Source organism: Rhea pennata, chromosome 18, assembly GCF_028389875.1.
Source record: "Rhea pennata isolate bPtePen1 chromosome 18, bPtePen1.pri, whole genome shotgun sequence".
NCBI classification, from domain to species: Eukaryota; Metazoa; Chordata; class Aves; order Rheiformes; family Rheidae; genus Rhea; species Rhea pennata.
Genome location: NC_084680.1, coordinates 11449702 through 11462519, shown reverse-complemented (window position 1 = coordinate 11462519; position 12818 = coordinate 11449702). Strand labels below are relative to the sequence as shown.

The 12818-nt window shown below is 52.7% G+C and overlaps 1 protein-coding gene across 1 annotated transcript in view; it reads right to left on the bottom strand.

Annotated features, from left to right (window-relative positions):
* OLFM1 (olfactomedin 1) overlaps positions 1 to 6344 on the bottom strand; it is a 36226-nt gene extending 29882 nt beyond the window's left edge. The window contains exon 1 of the mRNA XM_062590707.1: positions 6175 to 6344. Coding sequence (XP_062446691.1) covers positions 6175 to 6240 — 66 coding nt within the window. The 5' untranslated portion in view covers positions 6241 to 6344. The remainder of the gene's footprint in view (positions 1 to 6174) is intronic.
* Between the last annotated feature and the right edge of the window lie 6474 nt (positions 6345 to 12818).

Below are 12818 nucleotides of genomic sequence, written 5' to 3'. Positions count from 1 at the left end.
CGCAGGTGAACCGGCTGTCCCAGACCAACGGAGGCAAGCGTGGCAGGCCCCTTGCCAGCGCTCGAAGTGCCTGTCCTGGGAGCGCGGGACTCAGTAACTTGGCAGGGCACTCGCGACGGCCTTCGATGGCTCTGCAGTGTATGGGAGAGCCCAGACCCCAGGTGTCACCTGCTGCTGCTCCCTGTGCCGGAGATCTGAGAGATGTCTTCCACGCGTCGTGCCCTCTGCCAGGGGGCTGCCATTTCTGCATAGATGTGCTGCTTAACTTCATGGATCCTGCTTAAATACTCGAACCAAGTTACTTTTCTCCAAGGGTCTCTTCTGTAGTTGACGGAGGGGCTCTGAACTGGCCTCTAAGGGATTCTCTCCCTCCACTGACTCTTTACTACCTCTGGAGTTCTGAGCAACACCAAGGTGTAAGTGTCCCTATTGCTGCTGCACTTGCAGGTGCTGTTGCGCTTAATGCATTGGGGATTTCACGGAGGCAGATGAGCTGCAGGACCAGAAGGGCCTGCCCTTCATCCACCATCACCTTTGCATGCATAGATGGGGAAAGGACCCCAAGAATTGGGAGCAAGATGAAGCAGCTCCTTCGAACACCACAGCAGCTGATGTGGCAGCAAAAGCCCGGGGGGTGCAGAGCAGCTCTGCACGGGTGTCTCAGCACTGGGCTGGAGGGAGAAGTGCAGGACTCCAAGGCATGGGCAAAGGAGCCGACAGTAAAAACGCAGCCCTGCCCGGTGCAGCAAGCTCGGAATGGGACTCCAAGGCCATCCCAGCACAGCCCCAAGGAAACGTGCTGCTGGGAGGCAGTCACTGCCCGTCTCTCCTGTCCCTTGGCATTACGGTGCTTTAGGAGGGCAGAGCTCTGGCTCTGCTCCTGCGAGGAGGAGGAAGTTTCTCATCCTTTTCTCAACTTGACAAAAGTGTATCCCCCCTTTTTACATCCCCATTGCCTGCCTTGTGGCAGGAGATAGCTGAAATCTCTCCGCACGAGCCCGTGGGCACCCGGAAGGCTGGGAGCAGCTCCCGGCAGAAGAGGCACCCTTCACCCTGAGAGGTGGCGTGGGCAACATTATCCTCATTAAGGGCCACAGACTTTGAACCTCACATCATTTTGGGGGCACGGGGAATCTTCTGCTGTATTTGCCAGACATCTCCCAGCAGGCCAGGACTGTGATAGCAATACACAGGACCAGGTTTCGCTGATCTCTAGCACAAGGTCTGACTTCCAAGTGACCTCATCCCTTCTGCTGTTGTCACTATTTATACAACCATCAGTCCTACAAGCCCCGGGCCTCGAGCTGGGCCTCTGATCACTGTACCAACGAAGAACAAGTTATTCCCCTACTGCCACAAGGAAGTTATGGATGAATAGATGGGGAAGTGAAGGAAGGAAAGAGAACCGAAGACAATTCAAGACCCCAAAGTGCTTTGGAAACAGCAAGCAAGGTGCTGCAGAGCACCACCAACTCACTGTGGGACTTTGTGTAAAACCACCTGCCTGTGGGCAGCTGCGCTTTGCTCCCGGAGCGGCTGTTTCTGCATCAGGCAGCACGATGTGCTCTGGACAGTTAACTTCTAGGTGTGGACGTTGGGGCAACTCCTCCTGCACACACGAGGAGCTGCAGTCTTTTCCTTTGGTTTTCCACACGGCGAGTAGAAAAATTCTGCAGCAGAAAGAACACTCTCTCCATGTCACATCACAAGAGAATAATCCCCTTTCGCGGTCTGCACTTTGTACTAAATTGGTGTTTAGCTAAAGCTGCTCTTGACATTAAACCCACGCTCTAGCCGTAGGTGCCAATACATGGCAGAGCCTCTGGGCCAAGTCAGAGCCCGTTAAAGTCAGCGTAGGCTTTGTGGGAGCTCCCGTGGATTCCTGTTACTTAGTGTTTTGGTTGGGAAGGATGATCTTTTCTGGCATGTTTCCCTGGATCAGTCCCATGCCCCCAGGCAGAAAGTGCCTTCACATTAAAAGTTGTTCTGAGTGTTGCTTGCTACAAAAAAGTTCTGGGTGTCACTTTTTATACCTTACTGGAGTGCGAGCTGACACGTGCTATTGCCCTGCTGCTTATCTTTCCAGAAGATCCTTCCTGTTTTGGCTGATTTTCAATGTTTTCTCCCAGCTGAGATAGGGAGGTAAGAGCCAGGACTCCTGGGCTCTGTTCCCACTTCTGAAAGGGCAGAAAATTTTGTAGGGGCAAAAACCAGGAAAAAAAAGCAAGCCCCACGGCTAGGGGCTTGGGTCTGAGCGAGAAGTCACAAGCATTGGCTACAGCCCACAAAAGAGCGAGAATCAGGATTTTCAGGTGCTCTTCCCCGCCCTGCTGTTGGGATTTCCTCATGCTAAGACGTGGCTCGGGCCCCGTGCCTCAGTTTCCCCAAGGCCGCCTTCCCCTTTCCGGGGAATGGCTCGGCTGACCGACCCCGGCCTCTCGGCCGTCCCGAACGCGCCGCTCCCTGCCCCGCTCTGCCCGGGAGCCCCGCGCGCTCCCTCTCCAGGAACGCACCCCGCGGGGATGCTCCTCCGGCTGCCGTGCCCAGCCCAGCCCAGCCTGCGGCTGCTGCGAGCGCTGCTGTTCGCTTTCGCTCGCCGTTCCATCGCGGCAAGGGAAAGCCAACGCTTATCACTCGCAACCGGGAATTAGCTCCTTCCACCGTCTACGCAGCCTACAGCCTTCATCTATCTAATTCACTCAGATAGTAATTAGTTTTGTATTACTTTACGCAGTGATGCTAATACTGATTACAAGGACTGATAACTTGAGTAATAAATATGACCCAAGGCTGAAAATTACCTTTCTTTTTTTATTGGTTAAAGCTGAAGTTAGTGAAATGAGACACAAATTGGTTTATGAGATGAGGCAGCTGCCTCCTGTTACAGGCTGCAGATTTGCAGCTTAATCCTACTAGTTTCAGCGTGTCTTGGCGACAGGGGAGGAAAGAGCCCAGCCACTGAACCAGGCACTCCAAAGCCTCCCACCGATGGCTCCAGCTCAGCCAGCAAGGGCCGATCGGGAGCCCGAGCCAGGGCATGGGTGGCTTTGGGGAAGAGGAGCCCAAAGAAGTTTGCTGCAGGGCGCCAAGGGAGCCCACCGAGGCCGGGGTGCAGCCAGGGACAGCGCCTGCTCGTCTGGCAGCTCCCCCTACCCTTGGAAAGGGCCCCAAAAGAGACCCAACATGCTTTTAAGGCACCAAAAAAAAAAAAAAAAAAAAATAGAAAGGCAAAAAAGAAAAAGCCCTTTCTTTTTTTGGACTTGCAGAAGCAAGTCCTGCTCCAGGACTGTTTTGCTTCCTGTGTGGTTTCAATGATTTTTGGATGAGTGAAGGTCAAAGTGCTGCTGGCCCTGCTCTGCACCCTCAAAACTTCGCAGAATGCAAGTACCTGCTAATACCACAGCACAGCTAGCAGCCTGCCGGCAAGTGCCGGGCATGGCATGAGGACAGGACAGATGGACAGACAAGCAGATGGCATCCCAGGCCCCCTCTGTCGATAGCCTGGGCTTTGCTACAGCAGCCGAAAGCTACTGTCCTTTTAGCAGCACCATCTACTTCTGCATGTGGAAAACAAGGCAGGGGGGCAGATTCCTGGAGAGTGAAAGCTGGCTCTGCTCCTTTGCAGTCCCTGGAGAGCAGCCCCAGAGGCAGCTGTAGGAGCCCAGGAGACCGAGCCGCGTGTTTGGCCCCCAAACACTCTGCACAACCCCATGTGCACATCAAGAGAGAGGGGTACGGGACCCCCTGCTCCGGGGCGGCCTGTAGCAGCAAGCATCCGCCCTGCCCGCACCCAGCTGCCACATGCAAAAATCAGCTCATCTGACTCAGCTGGAGTGTTCACCACCCCAGGGCTTGGTCACCAACCCACAAAGAGCCAAAGTGAGGTGCAAAATGGAGTAGCAGAGCTTTGGCCACTAGATGAAGTCCCTGGCTGCCCCGCGAGGCTCGCTGTGGGGCTGGGGGCAGCCCCGGGGAGGGACGGTGCAATGGGGGGTGCCAGGGCAGCTCCCCCACGTCTCGCATGGGTAAAGCAACCGTGCGGTGCCAGCAGGCCCCAAAGCCTCTGCTGATGCTGGCGCGCTGAGCCAAAACCTCTCTGCCCCCAACAACGACGCCTTAGCCGCCCCCACGACGTGATCCCGGCCGGGAACGGCAGCGACCGCGCGCCCATGACGGAGATGTGAACCTGGCACCGGGTTAAACGTGGAAGACGCCGGCCTGGGCGGTGCCTGGGACGAAAGGCAAATTTGAGGGTTGCATCTGGCGGCCGTGCTACAGAAACGAGATGATAAAACTCTGAAAGGGATCTGCAGTGCCAAACGAGTCAGCCAGCCTGCCTGCGGGCGAGCTCTCTGCCCCCGGAGAGCGGCGGCCTGCGGGAACCCGCTGACTCCAGGTGGCAAATTCCAGCTAGACCCGGCAAGCCAAGAAACATCCTGGCCAAAGCTCAGCTCTGCAAAGCCAGGGTTTTAGCCCAGGCTTTAAACCTTGGGCCAGTGGGCAGGGAGGCGCCTCCACCAAAGGCAGCTAGCAACGCTCGGTCCCACAGTTCAGGAGCAGATCTAATTCCCTGCTCCCACCCCAACTTCAAGTTGGGCAAAAAGTTTGAATGCCACATTCACAAAAAAGAGAAAGCAAGAAAAAAAAAAAAAAAAAGAAAGAAAGAAAGAAATTGGCCAGTCGCATCCTTAGCACGAGATGCGATAACTCGGTGTCCTTGGGGGGAAAAAGAAAAAAAATGCAGAGAGCCGAGAAGGCCAAAAAGAGAGGGCGACAGCACTGGGGGAGGCGCCCGTGATCTGGCCGGAGGGGCGCAGGTCCCCATGCCGGGGACACGCTGGCCGGCGGCGGCCCCAGGGGATCAGCGGGGTGCCCGGCGCTCAGCGAGGAGCCGCTTTCGGCCGAGTGGCGGACGCCTGGCGGCTTTGTGCAGCCCGGCGCATGCGCGCGCCGCTCCGAAGATGCTCTCTCGCACAATGGGTTTCTCCCAGGCGCTCGCTTGCAGCCCTGACACCTTCCTGCCCCCTGCTCGTGCACAGACCTTGGATTTCTTTGCCTTGTCCTTCCCCCCCCCACCCCGATTTTTTTCCTTCCCATCCACTCTTTGCAGAGCTCCGTGCAATGTAGACAGCTCTTACTTTAGGCACTTCTTTCTGCAGGCAGCAGAAATACTCTGAGGGTGCAAAGACAAAAGGCTTTAGCTGCTGAAACTTCAGCACCCAGGGCAGTGACAGTGTTAGCAGGAGAAAGGGGAAAAATAATCTACGTAAACCATCCAGGATAAGAGCCCAGCTGCTAATTACCTCTACACTAAGAAGCCTCCATTCCCTTCCTATTTATAGCTTCTTTCTCTTTCTTTTTCGCTGCCAGGCAGCATTACAATTAACCCCACAATCTAGAGCATCCTCTTGCAATTACTTTTTTCCTTTCCTTTCCAAATGTGAAGGAAAAAAAAAATCCCAAAGCCAAGAGACCACCCTTTCCCCCCCTTCCCCAAACACCTCAGAGAAGTCAAATGGACTTTTATCTCCACTTTCAAGACACCTCTTTGTGCACTTTCTCTCCTGCACCCCCTTCCTGCCCCCCAGCCCCACGGGGGCGAGGAGAGTAAAGGCAGGCATTAAAACCTGGGATGGGGGGGGGGGGGATAAGGTGCTGCTTTCTCCCACGAGCGAGCCGCGGATAGCAGCGTTAAAGACGTTTAAATGCCACCCCCCAAGCGGCGGAGCTACCCGGGGGGCGAGCAGCGGGGCCGGCCGGGGCGCGGGGGCCGCCGCGGAGGGGGCGCGGAGCCGGACGCAGCCCGCGGGGCTCCCCCCCCCCCCCCGCCGCCTCGCCTCTCCCCACCGCTCAACTTTTAATACTCGGTGTGTGTGTGTGTGTTGGGGGGGGGGGGGTAGAGTTATATCCCCCCCCGCCCCGGCGCGGCTGCAGCGCCTCGGCCGTGCCGGGCTCGGGGCTCCCGCTCCGCGCCCCATGCCGCGGCCGCGCTCCCCGCCGGGGCCGGGCTGCGGCCCGACCTCCCTCGCGGGCTCCAGCCGAGCCGGGCCAGGCGCGGCACCGAGGTGCGATTTGCTCCCCCAGTTTTCTTTCGTGCTCCCTGGGTTTAACAGAAAATGGCGTTGGGGAGACAGCGGGAGGGGGTGTGCTAGGAAAGAAAAGCGAGCCACCTACTTGAGTTAGTTCTGTGCCCATCAGGATGAGAAAGAAGAGGGTCAGGAGCTTGCTTGCCGGTTGCATGTCTTGCACCCCGTTCTAGGCACCTTGCATACAGATCACCTCCTCTCCTCCCGGGCGAGCCTCCCTGTGCCGATCACCGAGTGCCTCGCTGCCTTCTCGGTCCTTTATTGTTATTATTGTTTTAATTTAAAAAAGACAACAATAGGCAAATTAAAAAAAAAAAAAAAAATCAGGATGGGCAGCTCTCAGCACCCCCAGGAAGCAATGCAAGAAATCTGCTTAGCAGAGCCTTCACTTTGCATATTTATTGGGATCCCAGTTTCTCTCCTCTGCTCTCTGTGCTGGCTCTCCGGCAATTTTTTTTTTCTCTCCTAATGGCTCCCCTGATTGAAAGACATTTGCGAGGAGAAATTCAACGGAGCACGAAACGATTATCTCTCTCTGCTATTGCCAAAAGTTTGCCTTGAAAAGGGGGGGGTGATGGGGAGAGGACAGGGATTAAGAAAAAAAAAAGAAAGAAAGAAAGAAAGGAATTGGTAGGGCTGGCTACTAGCAGGGGATGGCTGTGGAACAGGATGTGACATCAACTAAGGCGGGGGAAATTTAACTAAAAAACACGGGGATGGGAGAGGGGGAACGGCACCCGGGGAGCAGTGGTGCAGGGGAGCGGGGCGGGCGCAGGCCTGGGGTGAGGAGGGTCGCAGCAGGGGCTGGCGGCGAGACCACCGGGGTGGCAGCACCCTGCGGTGCTGGGTCGGGGTGGCCTGGCCTTTGGGGGTGAGCAGAGGCCAGTTAACCCCCTCCCTGCCCACCGGCCCTGGGCTGCAGCCAGGATGGGAGGGGGGGGGGATGAGAAGCCCCAAAACGCTGAGCTCAGATGCCTGCTTCAGAGCCTCTGGTCTTGTCCAGTTACAAATTGGGAAGGGGGTGCCGAGACTGGGAAAGGGTGGGTGGGGAAGGAAATTGCATCCCCCCCCCCCCCCCAGGTACCAACACCAAAGACACCTTCCCAGACCAAACCTTCTCACAAGACCCAATGCAAAACTCAAATCCAGATCAATTCAGACCAGCATGCACGTGGTGGAAGTCCCTGTGCAGCACCTCACCTAGTGTCCTCCTGCTCCCCAGCTCCCGTGACAGATTTGCCAGCACAGCCAGGTTCACCAGGAGTGGCTGCAGGCAGCAACGGCTTATCGCACAGCTCTGGCTCCTGCCCTTCCTCTGCTCAGAGCAGCACTGCTGGCCCCTGATTTCCTCCCTCTCTCTCTTAATCACACACTGGAAATGGTTTCTAACCCAGAGCTTACCTAGGGCCTCTCAAATTGTTCTAAGCCTCTTTGTATCTGGCAGCACAGGTGAAGAGCATCATCCCTCTCTTTCAGAGACCAAAAATGTAACACAGAAGTTCTCCTTCTCTTAATTATTGCTGAATGTTTTAATTGAAATCACTTGCCAGACACCCACAATCAGCAGAGACCCCACAAGAGGATTTTGATTGCTCCTTGCAAAGGGTTTCTTCTCCAGCCCTTTCCTCCCTGTTATTGCTGGGAGCAGACTATTGGGTTGCCAGAGCCAGACTCTCCGTGGGGATGAGCTGACATACGGCCCTTCCCTGAGAACGGGTGTGTTCAAGGGGACCCCGGGCTGAGGTTTAGCAGTGACAGACAGCTGAGAATGAATTGGATGAAGCTTTCGGTGTGTTCCCACCAGAAAATATCCAAGGAAATGTTTGGACTGTGCGTGCAGCTCTTGTGTTTGGATTTCTCATGAGCATCCTGTAGTTTCAGGCAACTCTTTTCTAGGAGGATAATCAACGAACTAGTTTAGAGTGAGTTTAGAAAAAGGGCACCCAGAGGTCAGCTGGAGGGAAGGTGGCATGCCTGGCTATCCTCCACAGGAGCATCTTCAATGTACTTCTCTCAGCACCTCCATTTAAGATCAATGTTTCATAGCCCATAAAAGCTGAGGACCTTTAAAAAGTGTTAAGCTCCCCTTGACTTTTCCAGGTGCAATGCATTGAGGCCAAGGGCATGGGTGTACAGCAGGATTTGGATGCGTGCTCTGTGTTTCTTCAAAGATGCTTAACCATAAGCATCACCTTCCTTACATCTGGGAATCCTGGTGGGTCACCTGGGCTGTGAATCAGCTCTCAATTTGGGCATTTTAAAAGAGCCTCTAAGAACAGAAATAAAAATGCCATGTTTTGTGCAGCGGTATCTGAAATGGCTCCTTTTCCAGGTTAGCTGCAGGATGCCCCCAAGGGAGGATGGATCCTTTTCCCTCACCTCCTTTGCTTTTACATGCATCTGACTTCATTGGCCTTCATGGCAACAGTCGTAGTTTGCACTTGGGTAAATGGTGAAATCACCAGCTTTCTTTTGTTTTAATTTATAATTTGCTTTAATTTATTACTCTTTTAAAGGATTTTATAATTAATACCAAGAACCTTGTTATTGAACTGGAGCTCCAAGCTCCAGAGTGGGAGGCCCTGTATGGTTGTCCTCTAGGAAAGTGCCTGTCCCAGGGGACTCCACACTGCAGAGGTGCATCACAGAAGGCAAAAGACACAGACAAATCTGTCCTGTGTGACACCGTACATGAGCCTGTGAATCCTCACCGTCTTATGCAGACTTTGAAGAATAACACTGAAGAGTTGGAAAGGATTCAGGAATGAGAACAGTTCAAGGTCTGGAAAATCTGCCCCACAGAGCAAAGCCAAAGAGACTCCACAGGTTTCACGAACAAAAGGGAGGGTTGAGAGGGGACTGTCTAGGGGAAGGTTTCTTAAACGTGAAGGCTCTTTTATCTGTCACATAAGAGTTGATAGTTTGGAGCTGATTAGGGAAAAATTCAGATTAGAAACAGAGCTTTTTTTTTTTTTTTTTTTTTTTTTTTTTTTTTTTTTTTCCTTCTTCTTCCCTAAGAGGAGAGTAATCAGACTGTGAAGTAACTCAGTGAAAGGCACAGTGCCCTCTCCATAGCTTGACATAGTTAAATCAGAGCCAAGAGCTTTTCTGAAAGATGTATCCTAGCTCTGCCACAGATTACAGGCAAGACGCTTTCAATGAAGCCTGCTACAGGAGAGCAGATCAGAAAGCTTTGAGGGTCTCTCTGTGCTCCACAACGTGTGCTTTTGGCCAATACCCTCTTCCTAAGACCACACTGCTCCTCTGGAGCATCTTGCTGCTGGATTGTGAACTTGACCTCAGTGCACAGGAGTCATGCAGGTCGGGGCTGGCAGGCTACTCTTGGCCCTGCCTCTCCTGCTCCAAAACTCTTCCGCACAGAGGCAACATGCAGCCATGGTGGAGCAAGATCAAGCAAGGTCCATCCTAGCAGTGTGTGGAGAGGTCAGCCATGGGTGCCTGGAAAGGAAGTAAACCTTAAGCTGGTGTACAATCTTATGTGCATTTTCATGTGAGTTTTACAAAATTTAGCTTGTGAAATTTTAAAGAGCATTGGCCACACTTGTTTGCATGTAGCCATCGTTGGGGAGCACAGTATCCTCGGCTCTGGCTTTGCTCCTCAGAAGTTTGGTATGCCAGCCCCCTGACACCTGCCTGGCCAGCCCCTTCTTGGCTTCAGCTGAAACCAGATTTCCCATTTGAGAAAAGTAGTGGATCATCCCCATAAATGAGCAGTGCTACTGTCCTTCTGCTGGGAGCCCAAGGTGCCACTTTACGAAGCTCTTTGGAGAGCCGGGCTTGAAGGGCTTTGCAGGCTGGCTTGGCCTTCCCGCTCTGGGACTAGATTTGGGATGCTGAAACGCCCTTGGCAGCACGCTGAGCTCCAGCGTGACCTTCATCCCTGTGCGTTGGGTTTTGACTACTTTGATCCTTCCACAGGCATGATGGAGCCCCATTCATTGCCTTCCTTGAGCAGGGCCAGATGGTGGCCCTTTATTCACGTGGCCTAGTTCTCTCTGCCCTTTACCTTTACTAGGGCTCAGATTTAAAAAAAAAACTTTCTATTTTCTCCTCAATGAGAAGCCCACTAGTCTCCCTTGCTGGGATTTTTCCTGGTTCTGCAATCTCCTCTCTCCTGTTGTTGTGATTTTCTGACCACCTCTTGCTCATGAGGATCCTGCTCTCTTCCTCCCCGCTGAGATGAAGCTATTAAAGGCCCAGTGAAAAGAGCTTCTACCAGCTAGGACAGCTGGTACCCAGGATATTTCCAAAACAAAATTTTCAAAATACCTATTTTCACACTCATTTGCACTGCCTTTTATAAAAATTCACTCAAGATGCCTTCCCATCTCTTTTGGACCCTTTCCCCTGACATTTTGGTGTCAGGCTTACCAGGGTGAACGTGTAGTGAAGACACGGACGTGTAAATGCCTATAGAGAAGAGCTCTGCTCTTTTCTGCTCCCTGCATGAGTCTCTCCTGATGAAAACCATGGGAGAAGATCCCTGTGGGAAGTTTTCTTCCCAGGAAGCGGTTCCCTGGCTTGTGCCCGTGAGCTGTGCGTGATCAGGCAGCCTCCATTCTCCTTGCTTCAGGGCTCTGCTACCGCCTGAGAAATGATCAAATAGAGCAGTGTAATCGAACTACACCGGACGATGGCTCCACAAGAGACAATGCAAGATCTGAGGAAACTATTTAACGGACTCGTGTGAAAATACACATTTGTAAAGCGTTCCCTCCTCCTCCCCTGCTCACCATTTGTGTGTAATAGGTGAATCAGGGTGGAGCTTGTCCCCTTCAGGGTTCCCAGCTCACCTGACATTTTGCTGGTGGCCACTCAAGGGCTGTCCAGCATAAAATTAACTTTCCAGACCGATCCAAAGTATTGATCCCTTTGCCAGAAAAATATCAAGCATTGCTGTTGTGGCGCTACCCGGTTTTGTGATGGGAGAGCTTGCTGCCAGGACTCCTCCAGGAGCGCTCCTTCACTGTGCAGCGATAGCATCCAACGCTGGAATAACAGGTGCTCTGTCCTCAGAGGAAGTCATACGTGCTGTCCTCCTGAGCAGCCTGCTGCATGCAGACCAACAAGGAACACTGCATGCTTTCTTCTGGTAGCATGGGTGCCACTGCAGCAGCCTGTGCAATAGGTTCTCCTTTCACCTCCTCCGAGGGATGCCTCAGGATCCCAGCTGCAGACCTGGGGGTGAATTTCTCCCGTGGATGATTTTTACTGGCATCAGCACAAAAGAAGGCAAAAAATGGTGCTACTTGGAAAACTGATCAGATTTAGTAGAGGATGCTAGTAAGGACAGTACGGATAGAGACACCTGCATGTTACAGAATTGTTCCTCCCCATACCTTCAGCCTGCCTGTGGTCACTTACTGTCCTTGTCCTTTCTCTACAGGTGTTAGTGTTTTTGGAAAATAATCATCTTTTGCTGCATGTTTATATAGCATGTAGTCCAAAGTGGCTCTAGGCCATGATCAGGCAGTGTTGTTGTCCAAACAACAAATGTAAATTAATGCATTTCCTCATGTTTCACTGCCAGCTTCTTACCTTCCCTGGCAAGGGTGCAGACTCAGCTCTTCTCCCTTGCCACGAGTAAAGGCACCACTAAATAAGGATGTACTCCTTTAAGACAGGGCTCCATGCACCTCGGGCAGAGCATCACCATAACGTGATGCGGCAGTTGCTAAGGAAACAGCACTAACATATTTTTTCATGAATAGCAAAGCAAATTGTCATGGAAGAGTAAAACCCACATACGTTGCCAGGATATATGTTACGTTGCCTGAGGGTTACATGTATTACAGGATGTTTATTTTTTTTCCTGAAAAAAATCCTACACGTGCCCATCTACTATTTATGTCCAGAAACCTCTTGTTTGCAGCTGCCTTCATCCCCTCCAAGTCGATGCTGTGTATTTGGCCAATGCACACAAGGGGATTTCACGTGGCTCTTCTAAACTCCTCTACACCTGAGCCTGGTCTTTGCCCTTTGATCTGTGATCTTTGGCTGCCCAAGCTGAACCCAAGATTGGTAACTAGCCCATTAATGCATCCCAGCTCTTACTAGTGGTGTTTGCATTTAGATGCAAGGTCCAAGAAGTTCAGGAACATTGCCAAGCAACACCTATTTTCCACCTGTGCTGGGCAGCCAGGGCACCATGCTCCAGCCGACAGAGAGAGCAGGACGGTGGTTGGAAATCTTTGTGCTCTTTCCTTGCCAGAGCTAATTCTCCGGGCAAAGAACTTGGTTGCACCATCATCAAGCTGGCATCAGAGAGCAAAGCTGCAGCAGTGCCTTCTCTTCTGGGAGGACATGATGGTTTGGCAGATGCCTTCACGTATGCACCACAGCTGTGTTCTGCTCACCCCTTGGCTGCAAAATTAACATCTACAGGGGCACTGGAAAAGGTGCCCCTGTGGCTATCTGACCGTAGCCTGAAGTGCTGTAAACAGCCTAGAGACAGTATCAGCTGATTTCAGACATATGTCACATACGTTACCTCCTCCTCTGAGGTTCTGATGTCTTGGGATGTTGATTTGGGGTCAGGCGAGGCCTCTTCCCAAGCATTTTCACCTTTATCTCAGCACAGGGACCCAAGGGACGGAGGAGGTAGGAAAGGAAAGCAAGATGCCTGCACGCATCCAGAAAGGTGGCTTGCTTGTGTTTTTAGAAAACACCTCTCATTCTTTGCAGCTCTTCACCTTCCTGTTTAGAAATGGG